We start from the raw sequence: 26,342 nt of genomic DNA on the forward strand, positions 1-26,342 counted from the left end.
GCAAAGATATGTCCTATTATCAAACTGATCTGCCAGTTACAAAACAAAAAACAAAACAAACGAAAAAGAGTTTATTATAGGAGAAAATACAATAGAACAGAAAAGCCAATGGAACCTTAGGCTTTTACTTACACTAACTTAATCGTTTAGCAGGCCTTAATACGGGTTTAGCTGCTTTCAGTTTCTGCCTGTACATCGGTATAAGATTAACCAAACAGTGACCAGAGATATTTAAATATTTTGGCTGGAAACAAGACAAAAAAAAAAATATAAGTAAGAAAAACATTTATTTTGCAGTGTAGTTTGTGCCTTCGATAAAATAAAATTGTATAAGATTTTTTTACTAAACAAACATATTTGGTATTTATCACACACTACTTTGTTTTAAAGTTAGCCATTAAACGTATTTTGCTAAACTTATCTTATATTATTATCATTATTTTTTTTTTTTTTTTGATTGCTTGTGAGGACATACAAAATGAAACACATAGTAGTGTTGTGTCCCAGTCCAGTTCAAATTCAGTGTCAAGTCCTAGTTTTTAAAGTTGAGCAGAGCAGATATGTTTATCTTGGTGTTTGTTTTATATATTTACTGGCTATAAAAGAGGTGTACATTTCTTGTGTGATTATGTAAACAGGATTATGTAAAATAAACCCCACCCTGACAGGAGTGGCTATAGTGATGCTGAAAGCTTTAAAAACCAGGACAAGATCTCACTGTCTACACAAGACAGAGCAGAAGAGCATCACACTTTGCTTGAACGCACAAAACTGACAAAATGGCAGTAAGTAGACAATTCTTAATAATTGACATCTAACTCCTGACAGGAATTACAACCCTGATAGCAAGGAACAATTGAATCAATGTTAAAAATAGTTAATTTGTAAATGTTAATGGCATTGCATTAATATCACTTTTGCACCTGCTATTAATGTTGAAAAAAAAATCTCCATTGTTGTGTGGCTCTTGACTCTTTGCATTCTAATATTAGTGTTTTTTACTTATAAATTAATGGAATGTCTTGATACTGGATTCTGATTGGATGGTAGGTATGCAGTAAAATGCTTTACAGGTACCGTGTCTGTGAAATCGCTGTTTTATGTTAATGCACTGCTTTAATTGATGCACACACACAAAGAGACGTCGGAGATTGAATTGCGCTACACACATAGCTACATGAACTTCTTGTCAGCGCTTCCCCACGATTCGTATTAATAAAATAGCCTAGATACTAGATCGCTACATTATATTCCTCAGCAAGAGGTGGTAAAACCGCTGTTTTTAATTAATTAGTTGTAGAGAGAGACGCGCAGACGCACAACATTTAAGCACAACTGCCATCTCTCTCTCTCTCGATCGAAAATTTATTGAATTGAATGCTATAATTCATTCAAATAAATGCGATCTTACAGCACTATTTCATCTCTGTGTTTGATTTGATGCTGGCAGAATGCCAGAGATAATGTGCCCAAATGGCGAAAATAACTGTCATTTTTACTCAGGGGCGGACTGGCCATCGGGAGAACCGGGAGAATTCCCGGTGGCCTGGCAGCCAATTTGGCCCGCTGCCCTCCAATTTGTATTATTATTATTTTTTAGTATTGTTGTTGTTATTGTTTATGTTGCCTGCCGAATGTACTAAAGTGGTTATTTCGGAATTTGCCATTAAATAATAAAACTACAAAAAATAAATCATGAATCGGTTAGTTTGACTGGCAACGAGTTTCGCTCCGCGCATGCGCGTCCGCCAAATGGACGCGAGACTCAAGAGTGGAGTGGAAGTGCACAGGTGGAGCAGAGACACAGAACTGTCTTGTTTAGGACGTAAAGTGCAGGTCAGTTGCATCTGTAAATTAGGGTGACCAGACGTCCCGAAAAATTCGGGACAGTCCCGAAATCTACTGTAAGCTGCTGTCCCGAATCCCGAATCCCGCTCTAATTGTCCCGAAAATTATACTGGAGCAAAATCTTAAATAGTTATTGTCTGATAAAACATAAAAAACTGTCCGTGGAGCGAGGTTGAGTCATCCTGCAGCCTGGCAACCAGCCCCCGCCGGCTGCTCATTGGCTGCAGCATCTAGTTTTTTTTTTTTTTTTTTTTTTTAGATATACCCAGAGCCATAGAGAAAGAGAGTTACGACACGCTTTGATCTCGACGCCGCGCGGTCACGTGGTTCGTGGAGCGCCCAATAGTTCCAAACAACTCCGCGCTGTCAATGTGTTTGAATGGGTTTAAGTATGATAGACAGCAGTTTTACTATATTTGCAGCAATTTCGAGTAATTATTAACACATAATGTGCATTGATTGTGTATTGATAACTTCTCTGAATACGCTTTACAATCGCATTTTATTCTGGGCAGTGATAAAGAGACATAATTAATATGTTCTCATACTTTTTGGCAGTCAAATGTGACCAAACACGTAACTTTTATTCAATTAAATAATTGTAATATATAGTTCAGTTCTATTTAGCTAATATTTGAGGAGGCTTTTTTTTTTGCACTAAATAATATGTGCAATAATGATCCTGACCATTTAAAAGATAACATTTTCTAATATAGTATTTATATTACAGTTAGTTTGATATTTAAGGTAAAATACATTTGAATGTGTATTTGGACATGATCAAACACTCTCTTTTTTATATGTTTTGATTTAACGATTTAATGTTAAATAACAAAAAAGTAATTTATTCGTGTTATTTTATGATATTCAAATATACAACATAACTGAATATTATAAAAGGCAAGCAAAATGGCATTTGACATAATAGAAAAGATGAAAATAGTGTTTAAAAAACACAAGGCAACGAATTGCATTCAGCATACTTTTTTTTTTTTTATCGTATTTCTTGAATGCAGTCTTTACTGAAACTCATTCAATCTCCCACAGTGAGAGAAAGATTGCAGAAAGACTAAAAACGTAAAAACACAGCAAAAAGGCCAGAGTTAAATTAACTCTCCAGGGAGTTTATATGAGTCCACTCTCAAAAGTGTTAAGTGTTAAAATCAGAGAGTTAAATTAACACTGAAGCAGAGTTAAAGTCAATGAGATAATTAGTGATTAATTAAGTCATGATTGATCATTATTGAAGACACCTGATGTTAACAAGCACAATCACCAAAGGAGAAAATCACATTTTTTAAGAAACCATTACAGTGGTCAGTGTTTGCATTAGTTGGGCTCTTGAACTTAACGTTTGTAAAATCTCATCTTGTTTGGCTGCTGTAGCAGTGTTATAACAGCCAGACAAAAGGCAATCAGGTTTTCAATAATTCTTTGTGAAATATTAGACTATGGTTTTTATCACTGGTTACATAGACTCTATGAATGAGAACCACATCTTAAATCAGACAGATATGTAAAAAAAAAAAAAAGTATTTTGATCAAAGTCTATACAAAAAGAAAATAAAGTAGTTAAGACACACAGACATGAAGAATCAGTGTGAGAACCACAACAACGGTGACCATCAAAAATAGTATTGTAGCCAATCAGGACTCATCCATGACTCCCATCATGCATTGCGGCATGGATAAATTATGAGAGTTCAGAGTTGATCTGTTTATCTGAACACGTCGTTTGTCACCGTTCCTGAGATTCATACGCTGGTTCTTGATGTGTGTGTTTGTCTAAACAACTCAATTTTGACTTATGAGAAATTCTTCCAGAATATATTTTAAAGAAAGATGGAGAGATTTGTTTGCTGTGGACTCATGAGACTAAATATATACAACTGTTAATAGACTGAACTCTTTTAGAAACTTATCTCCGAGTTACAGATCCTTTAATGGAAAATAACTCAGAGACTTGATTCTAAATGATTCAGGTCAAGCAATGATTACATTAAAACATAACCATCACCCCCTGATGACTTGTGGTCTTGGCTTGCCTGGTTGTTATCCCTCAAATAAAGCAGCCCAGCAAGATCTAATGTTAATGATATAAGGGTCAAGAGCCCAACTAATGCAAACACTGACCACTACAATGGTTGCTTAAAAAATGTGGTTTTCTCCTTTGGCGATTCTGCTTGTTAACATCAGGTGTCTCCAATAATGATCAATCATCACTTCGTTAATCACTAATTATCTCATTAACTTTAACTCTGCTTCAGTGTTAATTTAACTCTCTGATTTTAACACTTGACACTTTTGAGAGTGGAATCATATAAACTCCCTGGAGAGTTAATTTAACTCTGGCCTTTTTGCTGTGAATATGACAATTAGTATCTGGTTATGGTCGCTATTATGGTGTTTCTCACGTTATCTAACTGCATTTACAGTATAACTGTTTATTTTTTAACGATAAACATTAAGATGTTGCTAGCAGCAAATTACACTGTACCAACACCGCGACAGTACAGACCAACAAGTTGGTCTCGTCCTTCTTTAAGAAGGCACCGTGTTCAAAATAATACTTCTGTAGCCTACGTATTAGGCTATATCAATTTATATGCATATGTACTTGTTAATAAAAATATGATTGGTTCATTAACTTCAGTTTGAAGTATAAAAATAGCCTAACGTAACTTCTATATTATATAAAATTATATGTATATGTAGGCTACTTATATTAATAAAAACATGATTGGTTCAGTCACTTTCGTTTGAAATTCATTATCCCTATAAACTCTGATTATACTAATAGGAATCAATCTGCCAAAAAACATGGTTACTGCGTTTACCATAGGTCCAATAATACAATGGTTAATTTTCCTTAGGGCAAAACATGACCCATGATAATGCAAAAACATGTTCAGATATATATTCAAGATGTAGCTATTATTGTACTAATGTTGACATACACATGGTCCTAATATAGTACTTTAATTTTTCAAAAATAAATGTACACCTATACTATGTGAAAACACACTACAATGAGGTGGTTGTTTTGCAACAAGGTTGAGATGTGTTGATGAAAAAAGTGACAGATTAAAGAAAATTAGTTAAAAAAGTAAACACACATGAGAGACAGACAGATTAAAAAAAACTAAAAAGGAAACTGGAAGTTCAAGAGATAACCATAAATTATTTTACCCAGTCGATTTAAAATTTTTTATGTGATGATGATGGCCATATAAAAAAATATTGTTGTCCGTGGTTTCAAAATTTGGTGTGGGTGTGTGGGATGGCCTGGATAAGTGTGAGATTTCCCGGCCTGAAATTGTGTCCCAGTCCGCCCCTGTTTTTACCCATTCGATCAAATACTGCACTGCAAAGACAAATACTAGTTTGTCTATAAATTTGCAAATTACAACGGAATAATGTCCACCACTACATGTCCTGCATTTAAATCCTTTAATGCACCGTTATTTATTATCCTTAACTTGTATTTTACAATAACGTAGATTGGTTGATAAAGTGAAAATTAAAATCCTGTGACATCAGGGAATGCCGACTGTAATCATTGTGAGATTATTTAAATAATTGCCCACTAGTGTTTTTTTTTTTTTTTTTTTTTTCAACATGCAATGCAGTTACAACAAACACGGAATTTTGCCTAATAATTCATAAGCTGGATCAATTAGACATCAAGAATCAGCGTATGAAACTCAACAGGGGTGACAATCAACAAAAGAAATGTATGCTGGGTATCAACATAGTACAAAACTCATTCATGATTCCCAGCATGCATTGAAGTTGATCTGTTTATTAGTTTGATGGTTGTCACCATTGTTGAGGTTTGTATGATGAGTGTTGATTTTTTAAATCTTTATGTTTGTTGTTCACATATCATTGCATTTGTTAAACAAAACATTTACATCACAAAATATAATCTACAACAACTTAATTTTTAAGCATATTTTACGTTTAAACGTTATTAGCACAAAAAATAGTGTATTTAAAGTCTAGAGTTTAACTAAAGCTCTGATCACGTTATATGTGATTTGTTGAAATAAATATAAAACTTTAATTGCTGTTGCTGTGTTATTAATTCAGTACCATTAATATTATCTAATTGAATGCTTCACCTGCTTTCTTGCCAACTGGGAAAATTATTAAGTTAAAAGTTGCATTAAGCATATTGTACGTATTGTGATGACCATTTTGAGCTCTTGAATTTGTGGATGACGAAACAAAACAAACTAACGCAAAATATAGATAATTTAACAATTCATCAGATTATTTTATTTTTATTTATTTTTATTTATCTATTTTATTTATTTCCAACTTTACAATAGGTGGCCTTAACAACTATGTACTTACATTTAAATTAATCATTTATGTACTTAGTGATAACACTGTAAAAAGTTTTCACCAGATTCAACTTAAAAACCTAAGTTCAGCAGCTGCCTTACATTTTTAAGTTAAATCAGCTTAAAACTACAAGTCATTTTAACTTATTACAATCAAAATTAGTTGATTTAACTTAACATTTTAAGGCAGCTGCTAAACTTAAGTTTTTAAGTTGAAACTGGTGAAAACGTTTTACAGTGTACTTTATATTTTTAAAACCTATATGTAAAAAACATTTAAAATTAATTTCTGTAATTACCACTGTTGACCAATCCCTTACACCTTAACCCACCTTTAAACCTACCCATACCACCAAACCTGTCCCTAACCTTACCCATATCCCACTTTAATAGAAGCAAAAAGTGTTTTGCTATGCAATATGACCACTTAAGTACATTGTACAGATTTTTTATGTAAGTACATAATAGTTAAGGCCACCTAATAAAAAATGTGATCGTAAGAACAAACTCACAAACATAAAAAAATAAAAATAATAATTATTGTGATAAATCAAATAACCAACACATTTACTGTACTGCAAAACATACTGTTAACATAATTTATCTTCTCAGGCAGGCTTCGCACCAGGAACAAACCAGCACAACATACCAGAGTTATTCCATACGGGAAAACACATTAGCATAGATGATCTGAAAATGAGAGATGATATAAGACGAAATGAAGAAGTACAAAGGTATCTATCCAAAACTGTCCCAGATTATCCAACTCCTGTTGAATTTCATGTCACAGAAGTGTCTCACGTGACAAACATGGGGAGTGTTCAGAAGATCTTTAATTCAGGAGGATTCATCGGTCATGACCCAAATTCACTTTCATGGTGGAGTCTGAAGATAAATGAAGCAGATATACAAGCAGCTGAGGAGCGTTACCTTGAGAGCGAGGGACTAACAACAGATCATCAGCCGTTCCTGAGTCAATTCACCACGTCACCAGCATTCGATAATGAAACCTCACGCTACGGCAACTTCCGCTTCACGTTTCCTCTGACTGAACTGATGGAAGCTTACAAGCAGCAGATGTGTGATGGTCAAGAGCCAGTTCTTAGAGTATATGGAACCAAACTTTTCAAGAAGAAGATTGAGTATATAATTCTTGTTCACAGTCCTCAGGCCAGTTCATTACCAGAACTGACATCCAGCCCTTGTGTTGATTATGATGGAAATCGTATCGTCTGGAGAGCCCAAGCCATTTGTGAAACTCACAACTTCCAACTGCTAAAAATCGGAAACCAAGCTGTGATACAACAACTTCAAAGAAACAATGCAGAGTTTTATGTGTGGGATCAGGTTAGCCTTGTCTTTTACACCAGCAAAGTCCTTTCCTTCCCTAAAAGAAAGCTTAAAGACATCTACACTTATTGTAAATTACCTGTAGATACAAAGCTAAACCTTTCAAAAGATAAAAACCGTTCCTGTGACGAAGCTGACAAATTCATTAAGAGCTTGCCAGATGAATGAGAAAATCAGTCTGGAAAAGGTATAAATGAAAGTGATCAAGGCAAATTTCTGTGCAAATTGCAGTTCTCTGCTTTGTAGGGTTTCTTGGCCTGCAGTGAGAAATAAGCAAATAAATTAAAGGTGGGAGACAATTTATATCTTACTAATAACTGGTTAATTGTCATGGAAAGAGTATATAATAAAGGGTGGTTTATGGGTTTGTGTATGGTGTTGTGGACTGAAATACACATAAAATAACTTTTATCTTATGTATTTAATCTAAAATGTTCTTCATTTGCTCTCTGTCATTATTTTACCAATCTGATTGTGTTTGTGATTTTGGTGTTTGGGGAAACAGGTTTGGGTTTTAGTTCTTAGATACAGGTTTGGAATGGTGTGAAGTTGTTGTGCATTTGTTACTGTTGTTAAATTGTATAGTCTGGGAAGTGTAGTCATGATTTTGCCAGACATATTCAAAACAGCTTTCGTATACACTTCTGTGTATTTATGGTTTTAATAAAGCATATCCTGCTTAAAATGTCCCTCACACATCTCTGTGATCTGATTTGTAGATGTAGCTCCGGGGTCCATTCTTTATACGTCATACTTAATGCTGTTTTCCATTAAAACATTTGTCGACACTCAGAGTTCGAGTTTCAAATTACTCCCTACACCCTCATTCACTATTCCCTACATGAGTTTACTAATATAGTCCACTTGACAGAGGGAATGAAAACTAATGAGTGAATTCAGACACTGATGAACAGCTGCTGTTAAAGTGCAGATTCACCGATGAAAAGAGAAACAAGACAAACACAAGAGCTACAATTGACTTCAGTCGCAGCCTTAGATGAAATCAACTGAAGATTTAAAAAACTCAACACACATCTTTACCAGACTGACTTTATTTCTGTCAAACGTCCACAGAAGATCTTACTGAGAATGAACAGGAGTTTGGATGATGTTGTATTGTTTCATTTGATTTTACTATTGTGGAGATCCTGACCCTTGACTTTTGAACAGTACTTTCATTGCTATATCTCTAAGATATGTTAGTTATGGAAAAATTATGGTTGATGTTAGCTGTTTCTAATTACCACAAACATCATCCACTTGTTCAACAGAGTTTTTCACAACCTTATTGGGAGTATTGTATTTTATTTTCCTCCAAAACTTATTAGCATATCATTTACCAGTGCTGCATAAACCAACAAATAAGAATTTAATAACAGTTTAGGTTTGAAACCTTTTAAACTACTATGCCATTTACACTCAAAAATGGTGGATAAAAAAAGCGCTGAATAAAAAGTAAGCAGCTACTTACTACTACCAATGTGCAAGTAACAGCTGATTTTGTTGTCATAACTAAAGTAAAACATAAATGTTAAAGTATCAAAGGTTTAAAAGTTAAACTAATGGGTAACACTTTATAATAACATTCAATTGTAAGTCATTTATAAGTGGTTAGGTAATGATAAAATAATGATTTACAAAACATTCATAAATATTTAATATTTAACAAATTTCTGTAGTTTCCACAGCATTATTACTGTAAAATGAACAAATCCATACTGTAGAATATGTATACAGTATGTTGCTGTAAATCGGCAATGCATCATGGGTAAAAATACAACCGTGGGAAATTCTACAGTAAAATTATATTTTCCTGTGAATCATAGTACAGTAGTTGTGATCTGCATTTTTTTCTCGTCTGGATTAATTTTTTCCAATTTGACCTCAGAAAGGTAAAGTTGCTCTTTATTTTTCCATAATTTTTGTCATTATTGTTATATTTACAGTTTTCACTCGAAACCTTATGTGTTTTTAACTTTCAAAGAGCGTGAGAGAGAGAGAGTCGACCGTGAGAGGGAGCGGTGGGACCAGGCGGACATCCACCTTAAAGGGATAGTTCACCCAAAAATGAAAATTTGATGTTTATCTGCTTACCCCCAGGGCATCCAAGATGTAAGTGACTTTGTTTCCTCAGAAAAACACAAACGAAATTTTTTAACAAAAACCGGTGCAGTCTGTCAGCCTTATCATGGACGTGGATGGGCACCAAACCTTTAAAAGTGAACAAAAACATGCACAGACAAATCCAAATTACACCCTGCGGCTCGTGACGATACATTGATGTCCTAAGACATGAAATGATCGGTTTTTGCGAGAAACTGAACAGTATTTATATCATTTTTTACCTTTGATACACAGCCACCTCCATCTGTCATGAGCACGAGTTTGGCATCAGTCACGTCACATGAGCGCGCGCTCTAGTGTAGAATACGCAAACACCGTAAGAGGAAATCAGTGAAAAGTCCCGGATGAGTTTGCGCAAGTGTACTCTGTGCACTGTGTAAACAATGAGTGTATTCATGCGACAGATTGCTTCCGGCGTTTGCGTATTCTACGCCAGAAGCGCGTGCACATGTGACGTGACTGATGCCAAACTCGTGCTCATGACAGATGGACGTGGCTGTGTGCAGCACGGATGTCTTTATATGAATGTGTCTGAAGGGAACTGACTGTCCTCAGAATCATGAAGATGACATTTTCATTTAATCTTAAACCTAAACCTTAAATTAAACATGTAGGCCCGGTTTCACAGACAGGGCTTAGACTAAGCCAGGATTAGGCCATAGTTCAATTAGGACATTTAAGTCATTTTTATAAACATGCTTGGAAAAAAAAAAAAAAAACATTACAGGTGTGCATCTTGAGACAAAACAAAGGCACTGATATATTTTAAGATCAATCAGTGCAATTTTGTTTCAGTTGAAACAGCTCAGATTTACATTTTAGTCTGGGACTAGGCTTAAGCCTTGTCTGTGAAACCGGGGGATAATGCCTGATAAAACAGCGCTAAAGGTCCCATATTGTACACATTTCTGGAGGTTCATTTCAGAGCAATAGAGAGAGCTGATACTCAACAGGATATTTCAGAATGATCATTAATGTATTTTCTTTTTCAAACACCGAATGCAGTAAGCTACATAACTGTTGCTTTAGTAAAGCCCCTTTCACAATGCGCGCTGATTCTGGAAAATTACGGGAACGAGCGCTGTGTGAACAAAAGCCAGAGACATAAAGGCAGTGTTGTAGTGATGATGCACGTTATCATGCGACTCTTCACGACAAAAAAAAATACGTGCAAAGTGGAATGAAGCAGCGATCAGACAGAGCCAGCTCCTCACGTTCAGCGCTGAAGCACAGTTTGTTCAGGTTAGTTTCAGTTTAGTGAAACGTATGTCGCATTACATCTCACATCCAAACGTCACATGTCTTTATGGGTTGTGTGTAAAGCACGCACAGATTCCGGAAAATAGCTGTGAATGAACCAAATTAAACAATTCCGGAACAAATCGTGGGACACATTATGCGTGTATTTACCGGAATGGCTGTGTGAAAGAGGCTGAAGTTGACGTGCCGCTGGTCTCTTATATTCACGTTGTTCTGAAGCCTGTGTAATGATCGTAGCTTGACATCTATCGACTGAACAGGGTTTTCTCCACTTGTTTTAGTGTTGTTGTTGCTCAATAATGGAATGGATGCGTTGTTGTCTGGGTTTGACAAAAGGAGGGTGGGATGTGGTTGGTGCTCGGGGTGGTGACTGAAGGCGGTGACTGAGTAGATCGGACGTCACATCGTTACAGAAGTCACAGCGGCTCGTGAAAATGAACAGCTACTTTAAGCAGGCTGTGTGCAATTTACTGTGGATTGACTGTTTTGAAACTCATATGGTAGTTAGATAGCCCCTAGACCTTAGTTATCACGAAAAAAGCCAGGAAATTTTGATTTTGACAATATGGTACCTTTAATGTTGATTTGTGTTCAGCCGTTACTAGGGAAACCGTAATATTTCAGCGCTCCTAAAGCGCCCCCTTGTGACAGAAAGAATTTTTATTTCCAATAATTGTTTTTCCAAATTTTAGTTACTGACTCATGCTTTTATGCAGAAAACACATAGTGTCGTAAACGTGAAAAGTTAATGTGCCTTCTAAATATCTAAACAATTAAGACAGTAACATTTATATTTTAAATAAATATACTAAATTATATACTTGATTTATCTCTTTTAATGGTATAAAGGCTGAAAAACCGTTGTATAAGATTTTTTTTGTGAAAACATTCATCTGTACTGTATGTCATTTTATGGCTTAATATGTTACCGTACATTTTCCAACCCCACTCATACTGTGTTTATTTTACTTGTGCAGCACTTAAAAATGATCATAAATTGCCAATAAATTGATATTTTAAAAAATCTGCAGATACCCTGTAAATAGTGAAAAAAAAAATCCTTCCTTGATATTTGTTGATATTTGTGTACTGAAAATATTTTTTGAAGATATGTAGACCCATATCTGATTTTCTATATTTTAAAATATAATAAAGCTCTCAGTTTTGCTTATAAACTTCCACATAAATAACATTTTTTTTTTTTTTTTTTACTGCAGGGAAGAAGACTCCAGCCCAGGACAAAGATGCCAGCTCATGTCCATCCATGAAACCAGAATTATTGTATCCCATTTTTGGTCTTCTGTTTGCACTTGTTACATAAAGAGCTGTTTTACTTAAATGCTTTGAAGAAAAGATGCCAAAATATAAGCTTAATTGATGTCTGTAATATGTGAAGACTGAAGTATATAGTGGTGGCCAAAATGATTAGAACACTAGTGTTTTTACCAGCTAAAAATGGGTTTAAGTCAGTTATTTCTATCTTTTGCTGTAGTGTAAGTAGGAAATATCAGTTTACATTTCCAAACATTCATTTTTGCCCTTAATTGTAATAATCCAGTGGAATTTCTGTGAGATTTCAGCTGGTGAAAATACTAGTGTTCTAATAATTTTGGCCACCACTGTATAAATGTTAATTGTTTGTTTTCACTGATATTAAAATATATATATATATATATTGAAAACACTTTGGTAAATTAGCTTCTTAACTCAAAATAAAATCAATTGATATTGTTGTTATTTTATAATGCTGTTAAAACTTTCTCTGACAAGCAGCAGTAATGAAAACTATTTTCTGGTTTATCATGTAATGTTTGATATATACCCTGTACTGGAGCTAAAGATTTTATAGTTAGAATCTATACATTTAGGTTATGTTTATGCTGAATAAAAAAATGTTTACACACTGAAAAATACAAAATTGAAATGTATTGAATGCTATGCTATTTTATGTATTTTCCCAATTTAAAGTCAATAAATGTTATTTTTGTGACAAAACAGTGTCTTCTTTTTAGACTACACATAATTAAAGCAGTAATGTTCATTATAGTACAGTATAATAATTACTATTTGTTAAAAATTTGTTTATTCATTAATTAATTCATTTAAAAAAGAATTCTATTAATCTGAATGCAATTATGGTACTGTGATATTCACTGTATAAAAATTGCAGTATTACAGTAAGTTACTCTATTTAAACTTACAGTCAGCATACTGTGGAATATATTACAGCAACTTACTTGCCAATTGCTATATACTCGACTGCCAGTAAGTTGCTGTAAATTTCACAGTAATCTTGTTAAAGTGTATATCACCATATATATATATATACATACTTAATATATCTCTAACAGACATGAAAAGAACAACGAAGATCCCTGAGGATTTGCAGAAAAGCTCCTTACACTAGTCAGAGTTCACCATGAAGGCAAGTGACACAGTAAAAGGGAAGCAGAAAATCTCCTCAGTTAAAATCATGTCCTGTTCATGTGGAGATGTTATTTCCCACATATGAATGTATTCTTAAACCTACAGTTTACAATCTAATAAAACCTGTAGTGCAAATAATGTTTAAACATTCTCTGACACATTTTTTGATTTGTTACTAAAATGCTTTACAGTCATGTCAAAGTCACTGCATTATAAAGAACCTTTTGTCCAATGGAAGTCTCAGAAAAAAAGTTGTCAATATGGTGCACCATTTCAAAATGTACACTTTTTTCATTGGACACTGAGCGCATCTCCGAAACTAAAACTCATGCGCACTTTAGCGCTTTAAAGGAGCACTGTATAGACAAAAGTATTGGGACACCTGGCCATTACACCAACAGGGACTTTAGTGATTTTATATTCTGAATACATACATTAATATTGAGTTGGTTCCCAAATAATGGCTTACACTGTTCTGGGAATGTTTTCCACAAGAGTTTGGAGATTTTTGGTGCTCAGTCATCTAGTTCAATGGGGAAAAGGTCAGTGCTCTGTGGCAGCAATTATATTGGTCCGCATCTCAAAACAGCATCTTTAGGTTCTGTGTGGTTATTATTTTTTACCCAGTTGGTTGTTATATTTAGTTTTAAGTTAAAACCTGAAGGCAAAATGATGCCTTTGTCTTGTAGATCTTCAACGACCCCATTCACGGACACACGGAGATGAACTCGCTGCTGGTGAAGATCATCGACACTCCTCAGTTTCAGAGACTGAGACGCATCAAACAACTGGGAGGTGTCAAACAGCAGGTCTATATGTGTATCCTGGTGCTTCTCACAATCACTTTGAACACTCTCTTTGGTGAGATATTATTACAATCAAATGTTATAATAATAATTAGTTCAGTTGGAAAATGTTAGCTTTCTGAGCCTTCAATACTGCAAAACTGTGGAGAGCTTGTTGTAAACATTCAACTGACTCTCTATATCCTTCAATAATTGATTGAAAACTTTAAAATGATTATTGTGTTGTATAACCAATCAGAAAGCTCAGTTAAAACTAATATGTTGTTTGTGTGTGTCAGTGTGGCATATTTAGCAGGTTGTCTGGTGAAGACAATCAGCCAGAGCTTAAAATGACCAAACAGGATATCCTATGCGTTCAGATCGCAGGTCTGTGCCATGACTTGGGTAAGGAGCACTTAGGCTTATGGAAAGTAAAAATAATTTAACAAATTGTAAAAAAACAACCTCATTCCTTTAACTTTCTTAGGTCATGGTCCTTTTTTTCATGCATTTGATGGCCTGGTTATTCCTAAAGCCAAAAAAAAAAAAAAAACTACTAAAGGTAAAGTACTTGTAAGATTCTAGGACCTAAATGTGTGAAATTAAATCAGACGGGTCTGTGAACATTCTAGTTTTTTTCTCATATTTTTGTTTTATTTGATGTTTTATTTGATTTGATTCACTAATGTTTGTCTGTCTAACAGGAGACTGATAATGTTTATGACATGTTTCGCACCCGATACACTCTCCATCGACAGGCGTATCAGCACAAGACCAGCTACATCATTGAAGACATGTGAGTCTCTCTGTGCAAGAAGAGGATGTGGATATAAAACACATAGATGTGATTATCCATGATCAGGCAATATATTAACATCCTGCATCACTTGTTCTTCAGCATTAGGTAACTGACTGTGCTTCTTTTGCATGATTAAAACACTAACGTGCCTGTTTTTTTTTTTTTTCTGTGTTAGGTTTGCAGAAGCGCTCATACGAGCCGATTGTGATCTTCATGAAGGAAAACCTGAAGATATGCTGAAGATTTCTGAAACCATAAAGACGGCAGAGGACTACAGCAAACTCACAGGTCAGCTGAACCCACCACTAAACAAAAAAGAAGAAATATGGTACATTTTACCTGTAGTATACAGCTCGTCTTGAATAAACTATTAAAAACATATTTTATTTTTTATTTGTTTGTGGTTTGTGGTTATTTGTCTAAATACAAACAAAAAACATCTTATAATTATTATTGTTTGCATAAAAAAACACTTTCAGAAAATCCTGTTTTGATGATGATAATAATGAATCTTCTGTTCTGTCAGATGAGATCTTTGAGCAGATCTTGTCCTCCACTGCTGACAATCTGAAGGAAGCTCGAGACATCTTGAACAAGATCATCAGGAGAAAACTGCCAAAGTTTGTTGGAGAAGCTCGACTAACTGAGGAAAACATATCAAAGGTTGGACAGAAACTGAAAACAAACAAACAATGGATTTCTCAGTTTATGTAAGTTATGTTGTATTTCAGTGCTAATTTGTAAACTATAAACTATATTAGATGTAGGTTTTTGGACTGAAGTAAGATGTTCAGCACTGAATTCACCCCTTCATCTCTGTCTTCATTCCTTCACAAACTATTTCATCTCTCAGGTTGTTGATCTGGATGGCATGAAGGACAAAAAACCCATTTAGCAGGTCTATTTCTACAGCAAGAGGAAACACAATGAAGCTTTTGCCATTAAAGATTATCAGGTACTCGTGACAATTTATTTCAGATCATCACGTGTTTATCATGGTTTAGTAAATGTAATTATTTTTAATAATTACGATTATAATTATGATTTACCAAAGTAGCTAGGATTTTGCATGATTTGATGTGGCAGAAATGGGCTTCCATAATTAATCTTTTAGTAGGCTACATGTTTTGTGCACTGCAAAATCATTGGTGTTAACGCTAGCATTATTGTAGTGAACACTGTGAGGCGCCACTGCATTATAACACTCATATGAGGACGATCAAAGTAAACAACCGCTCCAGGCTTTCCAGGTGAGGTGACGCAATTATCGTTTCATATGAGCTGTTTAAAAACGAACGTGAAAGAAGATACGCCATTGCGAGGAAGGGAAAACCCGCTAACACTGAGTGTTCAAACAACCTCTAGTTTTGTGGTAAGTAAGTAACATTTTCTTTAAGTCTATGTAACCATGCATAGTTGAAAAGTGAAAGATTAAAGTGCAATTTGTTTCGATTTTCCTTAAATGGGATTGTTACCTGGATTTCGACTGCTTAATAGCTCTGACTAAAATGGCAAAACATGCACCACTTAATTAAGTAAAAAAAGTAAAACACTTTTATTTGCATCCAGATTTACTCTGACCGTTGGTGTATATGTCATTATTAAATATTAGCCTATAGACGGAAAGTCATGGATAAAAAATAATAAGAAATGAAATGAAATGAAATTAAATGAAATGGATGACAGCACAATAGTAATGCACGGATGGCGGTTATATCTGCGGGCTGGGTCGGGTAATAAAAATGCATTCCGATTATTTGCGGGTGGGTCGCGAGTGGATAAGATAAAGCTATAATTTATCTTGATCGACCGCCCACGGAAAAACACGAGATACTCTCGGGTCATTTTAACTAATAAGAAGTGGACTAGTTTGTGCAACTTTATTTTTGTTTTCATAATTTATTTGTTTTGGCATTATTTTAATGGCAAATGTCAAGAGTGCATTATTGTAATACGAGAGGGTGCCCGCACGAATCTCTCGGCTTTCAGCGGGCTTTCTCTCCTTTATAGAGATCATTGCTTTGCGTTCCCTTAGATATTAGGCTACCTGTACAGTACGCCATCACTCTTAGAAGAAAAGGTTCTATACAGAACCTTAAAGAGTTCTATGCTCTATCAGGCGCTGGCTACATACTTGAATCCTTAAAATAATTCCATCAAAAGAACCCTTTAGCTAGGAAAAAAAGTCGTGTATAGAACTGTTTAGGGGTTCCCATCATTGGATAATTTTATGGATTATGTATGTACTGTATTTAATTTTTATCAAACGTTATGGTCTAAACAGCACAGATAGATACTTAATACACAGCGAAAAAAAAAAAAAAAATGTTGAACTCTCCCAGGAGTTTATTTGAGTCCATACTCAAGAGTGTTAAAATGAACATAAAGTTCATGAGGTAAATAAGTGATTCATTGAGTAATGATTGACCATTATTGAAGACACAGGATGTTAATAAGCAGAATCACTAAAGGAGAAAATAATTTACAAGTCACCATTATAGTTGTCAGGGTTTGCTTTGTTGGGCTCTTGACCCTTCACTTTTAATATTAATTTTTGTTTAGCTGCTATAATTGAGTTATAACAGTTAGACAAGTAAAAAAAAAAAAAAAAAAAGAAAAGAAATCAAGTGGTGATTATGTTTTTTTTTTTTTTTTTTGATGGAACCCTATTCTATATAGAAGCTTTTCTAAAACCTTTTAAGGTTCTATACAGAACCTTTTCTCCAAAGAGTACTCAAACACAGCAAAAAGGCCAGAGTTAAATTAACTCTCCAGGGAGTTTATATGATTCCACTCTCAAAAGTGTCAAGTGTTAAAATCAGAGAGTTAAATTAACACTGAAGCAGAGTTAAAGTTAATGAGATAATTAGTGATTAACGAAGTGATGATTGATCATTATTGGAGACACCTGATGTTAACAAGCAGAATCGCCAAAGGAGAAAACCACATTTTTTAAGCAACCATTGTAGTGGTCAGTGTTTGCATTAGTTGGGCTCTTGACCCTTATATCATTAACATTAGATCTTGCTGGGCTGCTTTATTTGAGGGAAAACAACCAGGCAAGCCAAGACCACAAGTCATCAGGGAGTGATGGTTATGTTTTAATGTAATCATTGCTTGATCTGAAACATTGAACTCAATTTAGAATCAAGTCTCTGAGTTATTTTCCATTAAAGGATCTGTAACTCGGAGATAAGCTTCTAAAAGAGTTCAGTGTATTAACTGTTGTATATATTTACTCTCATGAGTCCACAGCAAACAAATCTCTCCATCTTTCTTTAAAATATATTCTGGAAGAATTTCTCATAAGTCAAAATTGGGGTGTTTAGACACACACAGACATCGAGAACCAGCGTATGAATCTCAGGAACGGTGACAAACGACGTGTTCAGATAAACAGATCAACTCTGAACTCTCATAATTTATCCATGCCGCAATGCATGATGGGAGTCATGGATGAGTCCTGATTGGCTACAATACTATTTTTGATGGTCACCGTTGTTGTGGTTCTCACACTGATTCTTCATGTCTGTGTGTCTTAACTAGTTTATTTTCTTTTTGTATAGACTTTGATCAAAATACTTTTTTTTTTTTTTACATATCTGTCTGATTAAAGATGTGGTTCTCATTCATAGAATCTATGCAACCAGTGATAAAAACCATAGTCTAATATTTCACAATGAATTATTGAAAACCTGATTGCCTTTTGTCTGGCTGTTATAACACTGCTACAGCAGCCAAACAAGATGAGATTTTACAAACGTTAAGTTCAAGAGCCCAACTAATGCAAACACTGACCACTGTAATGGTTTCTTAAAAAATGTGATTTTCTCCTTTGGTGATTGTGCTTGTTAACATCAGGTGTCTTCAATAATGATCAATCATGACTTAATTAATCACTAATTATCTCATTGACTTTAACTCTGCTTCAGTGTTAATTTAACACTCTGATTTTAACACTTAACACTTTTGAGAGTGGACTCATATAAACTCCCTGGAGAGTTAATTTAACTCTGGCCTTTTTGCTGTGAACTTTGTCCCGTGGCACCGGCTTCCTTTGGAATATGTGTGATGATTGTGCCTGATGTGCCCGTACCCGCTCAATCTGCTGTTAAAATGAACTATCCATCCATCATATCTTTATGCAAAATAACTGTAATATGACGGTCATGTGGCGGGTCGGGTGTGGTTATCTAAATCACAGAAAAATATATGTGCAGGTAGGTGGCGGATGGATCATTTATTTGAGGATGTGGATTTGGGTCACGTTTAAGCTCATCCACGCATCTTTACAGCACATGGTGCAAAACATTCACCATTAACAATGGTGACATTCAGAAAAAAAAAAAAAAAAAAAAAAAAAAAAAAAATTATATATATATATATATATATATATAACATTTTATGCAGAAATGCATGCTGGGTATCAACATACATAACTCAATCATGATTCCCAGCATGCACTGCAGTTGATCTGTTTATCTGAATTAGTTTGAGGATTCTCACCATTGTTGAGGTTTGTATGATGAGTTGATGTCTATATCCTTCTGTGCAATACCACAGAAATTTTGCATTTGTTATACAGGACTTTGATATCAATATTATGTAGTATTATTTTTCAACTTTATTGCAGTTGGACACCTATGTCAAAAATATACTCCAACTTAAAGCATCTTGGGTTTTCTTTAAGCATAAGTGTTAACATTGAAACACTATTGCAGAATTGAAAGAAGATTCTAGAGCCCAACTAAAGCAATCACTAATGGTGGTTTGTTGAAATTTCAACATTTTTCAACATTAATAGTGTGTGATATTAATTCAAATCAACTATTTATTATCGTAATTCTTTGCTGCATTTGGGCCAAGTGTAACCAGGCGTCAATTGCTATGTGGGAACGGCCAATCCACAAACATACTAAGACGCAATTCCAGATTCAATTTTATACATCAGTGTCAGTCCTTGTTTCCATGCATGAAAATATATCAAAATTTCATGCGCTTTTTGCAATAATACGCGAACATGATTATGTGGATATCCGTTTCCACCTCTCTCTCACTTTCTCACTGTGGACTCTCTCTCTGATGCTTTCTGAAAGATAAAGATGCATATCTTCACAAGTGAAAACTGAAAATATAACAATAAAAATAAAAGTTATGGAAAAATAATGAGCAACTTTGCCTTTCTGAGATCAAATTGGAAAAAAATATGTCCATTACATTGTTTAAGCCCCTGGGGTCGACAAACAAGCCAGAGAAAAACTGTATTTTGTGGCAGTTTCTCTGATAACCCCAAAAGGAACTTCAATTACTCTGTAATTTCTGATCATGCCTATAAGAGCAGTACATCAGTCAAATCTGTAAAATACAGCTCAAAACTACAGTACTATGATTCACAGGAAAATGCAATTTTACTGTAAAATTTCCAGCAACACTATGGATTTGTTCATTTTACAGTAATAATGATGTGAAAACTACAGAAATTTGTTACAGTCTAGTGCATTATGGTAATACACTGTAAAGTAAGTAAAGTACTGTAAAATTAGAAAAAAAAATGTATTTTGCAGGTGAAGCTGTTGCCAGTTAATTATTGTTAATTTACAATGAAAAGTTTTACAGTATATGAATCTCTAACCGTTATGAATTTTTTTCTGCACAGAAAAGACAGAGGAAAATTGAGTTTTGCAGAAATACTCCTTAAACATTTCAAAGGACATCATGAAGGCAAGTAAAACATTAAAAATAAAACAGAAAATGTACTAATGTACTGTATATGAGAATTTATAGCAAACATTGAAATTATGTCCCGATCATGAAGCTGTTGTGTGAAGCTGTTATCAGGGCTGCCAGCATTACCTGGTTGGAGTCAGATTGATGACATGGGTTAAATCAATTACACATGAACAAATCTGATGCTAGACTGGTGCTAAAGACCTTATCAAACCTACAGCACAAATAATGTTCTTACATTCACTACGGCACATCATTGCATGTTTTGTTATTTGTTGTGCTTTCGAATCGCTCTTGCAGTACTTTGATATCACACACAGACTGTTATGTGCAGTGCTGCTTCAAGTCAAACACAGCTAATATATTTCACGAGTTCACACTTACATATAATAAACTGAGAATGGGTTATGCGTATTTGGCGATCTGTACGATAGAAGGGCTCAGAGCTCTGAATTTTGGCCCGAAGTGTGGAGAAGGGGTGGTGGAGGGATGCTAGAAAACTGTTAAAGAACAGAGGTAAGGATGCGGTATGAATACACATCTGTTGATTAGGTTGATTACTGATTGTGTTGATTACTGATTATCTGAACGTGCTCCTACCGAAATTTGTTAATAAAACATCATATAATGTAAATCCTATCTTCTCATGTGCCACGATTATGTACAATGCCTGCATGTTTTTGGTCAAACTACTGTTCATTCATTACTTTCTGCAAGTATGAAAACAAAGCCAAAACCACATTTTAGACAATATAGAAATCCAAATTTTTAACTGGGTTCAAACCATTGCACTGTACTGAAACTGCCCTCATAACTAAAATACGTTTTATGTCAAAATAGGAAACTTTATGTCCTTGGTTGGCAATTTAACTTATGGCATTTCCTTTCAATTCAATTCAAGTTTATTTGTATAGCGCTTTTTACAATACAAATCATTGCAGAGCAGCTGTACAAAAGTTTTAGGCTACTACAATATATTTAGTAGCTTATTAGTGGTGAATACTGTATGTTAAGTCGATGTACATATGATATAAATGTTAAAATCAGTAACTGTGTAATCAAACAGATGATGAACACTAATTGCAATGGTTATGTGCTGTAATCAACTTGTAGGAAAATTATGTAGTGCTGTATGTTGTTTCAAGGCTGGCATCATCTGCGGTCCTCTGAGGGGTTGGCATCATCTCTTCTTCTGAATCCAGGCTGAATCTTGTGTAAATCCTAGTTACCAAGGGATGGAAATCCCGTGGCAGAGACAGAGAAACAAAGAAATAATTAGCGTAGCTGCTGTTCCAACTTCCGACCAAACAAAAATGATGTGTTTAGCCCAAACTGAAGAATATTAATGTGCATTTGATCAGATGTAACTGAAATTACAACGTTATGAGATACATTATGTGAATGCTTGGCTAAAGAGATGAGTCTTTAATCTAGATTTAAACATAGAAAGTGTGTCTGAACCCCGAACGTTATCAGGAAGGCTATTCCAGAGGTTGGGAGCCAAATGAGAAAAGGCTCTCCCTCCTTTAGTGGACTTTGCTATCCTAGGTACTACCAAAAGTCCAGAGTTTTGCGACCTTAGGGAGCGTGAGGGATTGTAGCGTAGTAGGAGACTAGTTAGGTATGCAGGAGCTAAACCATTAAGGGCCTTATAGGTAAGAAGTAATATTTTGTAAGTGATACGGAACCTAATAGGTAGCCAGTGCAGAGACTGTAAAATTGGGGTAATATGATCATATTTTCTTGATCTGGTAAGGACTCTAGCAGCTGCATTTTGGACTACCTGTAGCTTATTTATTGAAGAAGCAGGACAACCACCTAGTAGTGCATTACAATAGTCCAGTCTAGACGTCATGAATGCATGAACTAACTTTTCTGCATCAGAAACAGGTAACATGTTCCATAGCTTAGCAATGTTTCTAAGATGGAAGAATGCTGTTTTTGTAACATAGGAAATATGATTTTCAAAAGACAGGTTGCTGTCTAATATAACACCCAGATTTTTGACTGTAGAGGAAATAACAGTACATCCATCTAGTTGCAAGTTGTAGTTTAAGAGATTCTGTGTACTGTTTTTTGGTCCAATAAGTAATATCTCAGTCTTATCTGAATTTAACAGTAGAAAATTATTGGTCATCCAGTCTTTCACATTTTTAACACACTCTGTTAACTTTGCGAAGTTAGAAGTTTCATCTGGTCTTGTTGAAATATATAGTTGAGTGTCATCAGCATAACAATGGAAACTAATCCCATATTTCCTAATAATATTACCAAGGGGTAACATGTAAATTGAAAATAGTAGAGGACCTAGGACAGATCCTTGTGGCACTCCATACTTTACTGGTGTTAGCTGCGATGACTCCCCATTTAAATAAACAAAGTGATAGCGATCGGACAGGTATGATCTGAACCATCTTAAAGCCTGCCCTTGAATACCTGTATAGTTTTGTATTCGATCTATGAGTATTTCATGATCTATAGTGTCGAACGCAGCACTAAGATCAAGTAAAACTAGCAATGAGACGCAGCCTTGATCTGACGCAAGTAGCAAGTCGTTTGTGATTTTTACAAGTGCAGTTTCTGTGCTATGATGGGGCCTGAAACCTGACTGAAATTCTTCAAAGATATTATTATTTTGCAAGAAGGAGCACAATTGAGCAGACACAACTTTTTCTAGAATTTTAGACATAAATGGAAGATTAGAAATGGGTCTGTAATTTGCCAGTTCACTAGGGTCTAGCTGTAGTTTCTTAATAAGAGGTTTAATAACCGCCAGTTTGAATGGTTTTGGGACATGACCTAAAGATAACGATGAGTTAACAATATTAAGAAGCGGTACTTCTGCTACAGGTAACAACTCTTTTAGTAATTTAGTGGGTACAGGATCTAATAGGCATGTTGTTGGTTTAGATGTGGTGATAAGTTTATTTAATTCTTTCTGTTCTATAGTTGTAAAGCACTGGAGTTTTTCTTCCGGTGTAATGACTAATGTTGAAGTATCAGTTGCTGTAGTATCTATATTAGTTATTGTATTTCTAATGTTGTCTATTTTATCAGTAAAGAAATTCATAAAGACATTACTATTAAACTGTGCAGGAATATTCAGGTCAGGAGGTGTTTGGTTATTTGTTAATCTAGCCACTGTGCTAAATAAAAACCTTGGATTGTTTTGTTTTTTTTCTATGAGTTGGTGGATGTACCCGGCTCTAGCAGCTTTTAAAGCCCGTCTATAGCTGGACATACTGTTTTTCCATGCAATTTTAAAAACTTCTAAGTTAGTTTTTCTCCATTTACGCTCAAGATTACGAGTTTCTTTTTTTAGAGAATGGGTATTACTGTTGTACCATGGCGCAGTACGTTTTTCTCTAACCTTTTTTAGCTTGACTGGGGCAACAGCTTCTAATGTATTAGAGAAGATAGTGCCTATGTTACTAGTCATTTTGTCTAGTTCATGTTTATTTATGGGTGCACAGAGCAGTCGAGATAAATCAGGCAGGTTATTTGTGAACCTATCTTTGGTAGCAGGAACAATAGTTCTGCCCAGACGATAGCGCGGAGCTATATAGTTAACATCAGTGATACGCAGCATGCACGATACAAGGAAATGATCGGTAACATCATCGCTTTGAGGTACGATATCTATATCAGTAAGATCAAGTCCGTGCGATATAATTAGATCTAGTGTATGATTAAAACGATGAGTAGGCCCAGTGACGTTTTGTTTGACTCCAAAAGAGTTTAACAGGTCAGTAAACGCAAGTCCTAACGCATCATTTGTATTATCAACATGAATGTTAAAATCTCCAACAATTAATGCTTTATCAAAATTAACCAATAGGTCAGAAAGGAAATCTGCAAATTCTTTTAGGAAATCTGTATACGGCCCTGGAGGTCTATACACAGTAGCCAGAGCAAGAGATAGGAGAGGTTTATTTTGCATATCTGACAGAGTAACATTAAGTAGGAGTACTTCAAATGAATTAAACCTGTACCCTGTTTTCTGAGTAACATTGAAAATATCACTATAAATTGTTGCAACACCACCGCCACGACCAATCTGACGGGGTTCATGCTTATAACAGTAGTTTGGTGGAGTAGACTCATTCAGACCAATATAATCGTTTGGTTTTAGCCAAGTTTCAGTTAAGCAGAGTACATCAAAACTGTTATCTGTGATTATTTCATTTACAATAAGTGCTTTGGGTGCGAGTGATCTAATGTTTAGGAGCCCAAGCTTTAAAAATTGATTTTGTTCATTTATTGTGCATTTTTCTGTTCTAATCACGGTTAGATTTGTTCTAGATCCTGCATTAAACTTTTGTTTTGACCTCACTATTCGAGGAGCAGACACAGTCTTTATAGATTGGACAGCACCAATACTATCGTTTAAATGTGCATAACAAAAGCCATCATCGCAACTATTTGAAGAATTGCTTACTAGTCAAATGGTGCGCAGCGTCCTGGAGATGTTGTCCGACAGGAGTTCTGCTCCGACTCTGCTGGGGTGCAGGCCATCAGCACGGAAAAGCCTAGGGCGCTCCCAGAAAAGATTCCAATTATTGACAAAGAGCAGTTTCTGTTCTTTACACCATGACAAAAACCATTCATTTAGAGCAAAAAGTCTATTGAACCTTTCGTGTCCACGTCGATACGTGGGAAGCGGTCCTGACACAATGATTCTCATCGTGGGCGATGTGCTGCGTACCGTCTCGATCAGGCTCCCGAAATCCCTCTTCAGGACCTCCATCTGCCGCAGCCTGATGTCGTTCACCCCCGCGTGCAGGACGGTCGCACCGACGCTCACATCGTCCTTCAGGATGGCAGGTATCTGTGAAGAGACATCAAGAACGCGAGCACCTGGGAGACAACGAGAGTGCACTTTACCGTTAACTAAGTTAGCACGAACGTACCGGACGATGGAGTCTCCAACGATCACAGCGTCGCGTTCCGTCTCGCGGAGGGGAGCGAAGCGGTTCCGGGTGGAGATCTCGAAGACCGGAGGTGGGGAGGTCCTGGCCCGGGGCCTGGCTCGCGCTTTCCTCTGCTGCTGCACCCAGGGTCCGTGGTGTCCCGGCGCCGGAGTGAACGACATCTGGGAGGATCGCGTCCTGGGTGCGCCGGATCTGTGCAGAGAATCACACGGGGTAGAGGTTATGGGAGTGTTAGGATCGAGCGAGATTCGAGTGCGGCCTTTCGTTTACGCAGCTCGATCTTCCTAGCCAGGAGCTCCTGGATCTGCTTCTCCACGGCCTCCAGCTCCACCAGCACCGAGTGCAGCTCGAACGTGTCTTCACCTGCACTCAAAGGTAGACACAAATTCGCCATTAAAGCAAGTAACAGTGAGTAAACTGTTGAAATGTGTGTGAATAGAGAATAAACAATGTATGCAAGATTAGCTGCATAAATTACATAAATTATATGTAAATTTACCTGCATGTTACATGAATAAAATATATGTGCCCTTAATACTCTATCAGCATTTTATCTATCAGTCTTTTTGATATCAAATCATGGCTTTCAAAAAATGTTTTCTTTTTAACACATAAAACAGAAGTTCCCTTCCAGGAACTTGGCTGCGTCATCAATGCTATGGGGAACGCCATTGGCGAGCTTCTCTCTGAACGTAGTCTGCCAATCAATCAGATGACAGGAGTGACGTCACAGGGGCGGTGA

General features: G+C 35.7%; 1 protein-coding gene and 1 pseudogene across 1 annotated transcript; both read left to right on the forward strand.

Annotated features, from left to right (window-relative positions):
* The first annotated feature begins 734 nt into the window (after positions 1–734).
* Positions 735–8,318, forward strand: LOC141337482 (uncharacterized). Its single transcript, XM_073843311.1, has 2 exons — positions 735–785; positions 6,810–8,318. Exons 1-2 carry the CDS (start codon positions 780–782, stop codon positions 7,713–7,715), a joined length of 912 nt encoding a protein of 303 aa, XP_073699412.1. The 5' UTR covers positions 735–779; the 3' UTR covers positions 7,716–8,318.
* A 5,032-nt stretch (positions 8,319–13,350) lies between these two features.
* On the forward strand, positions 13,351–26,342 carry LOC141336254 (deoxynucleoside triphosphate triphosphohydrolase SAMHD1-like; annotated as a pseudogene).

The sequence above is a fragment of the Garra rufa genome, chromosome 6, assembly GCF_049309525.1.
Source record: "Garra rufa chromosome 6, GarRuf1.0, whole genome shotgun sequence".
NCBI classification, from domain to species: Eukaryota; Metazoa; Chordata; class Actinopteri; order Cypriniformes; family Cyprinidae; genus Garra; species Garra rufa.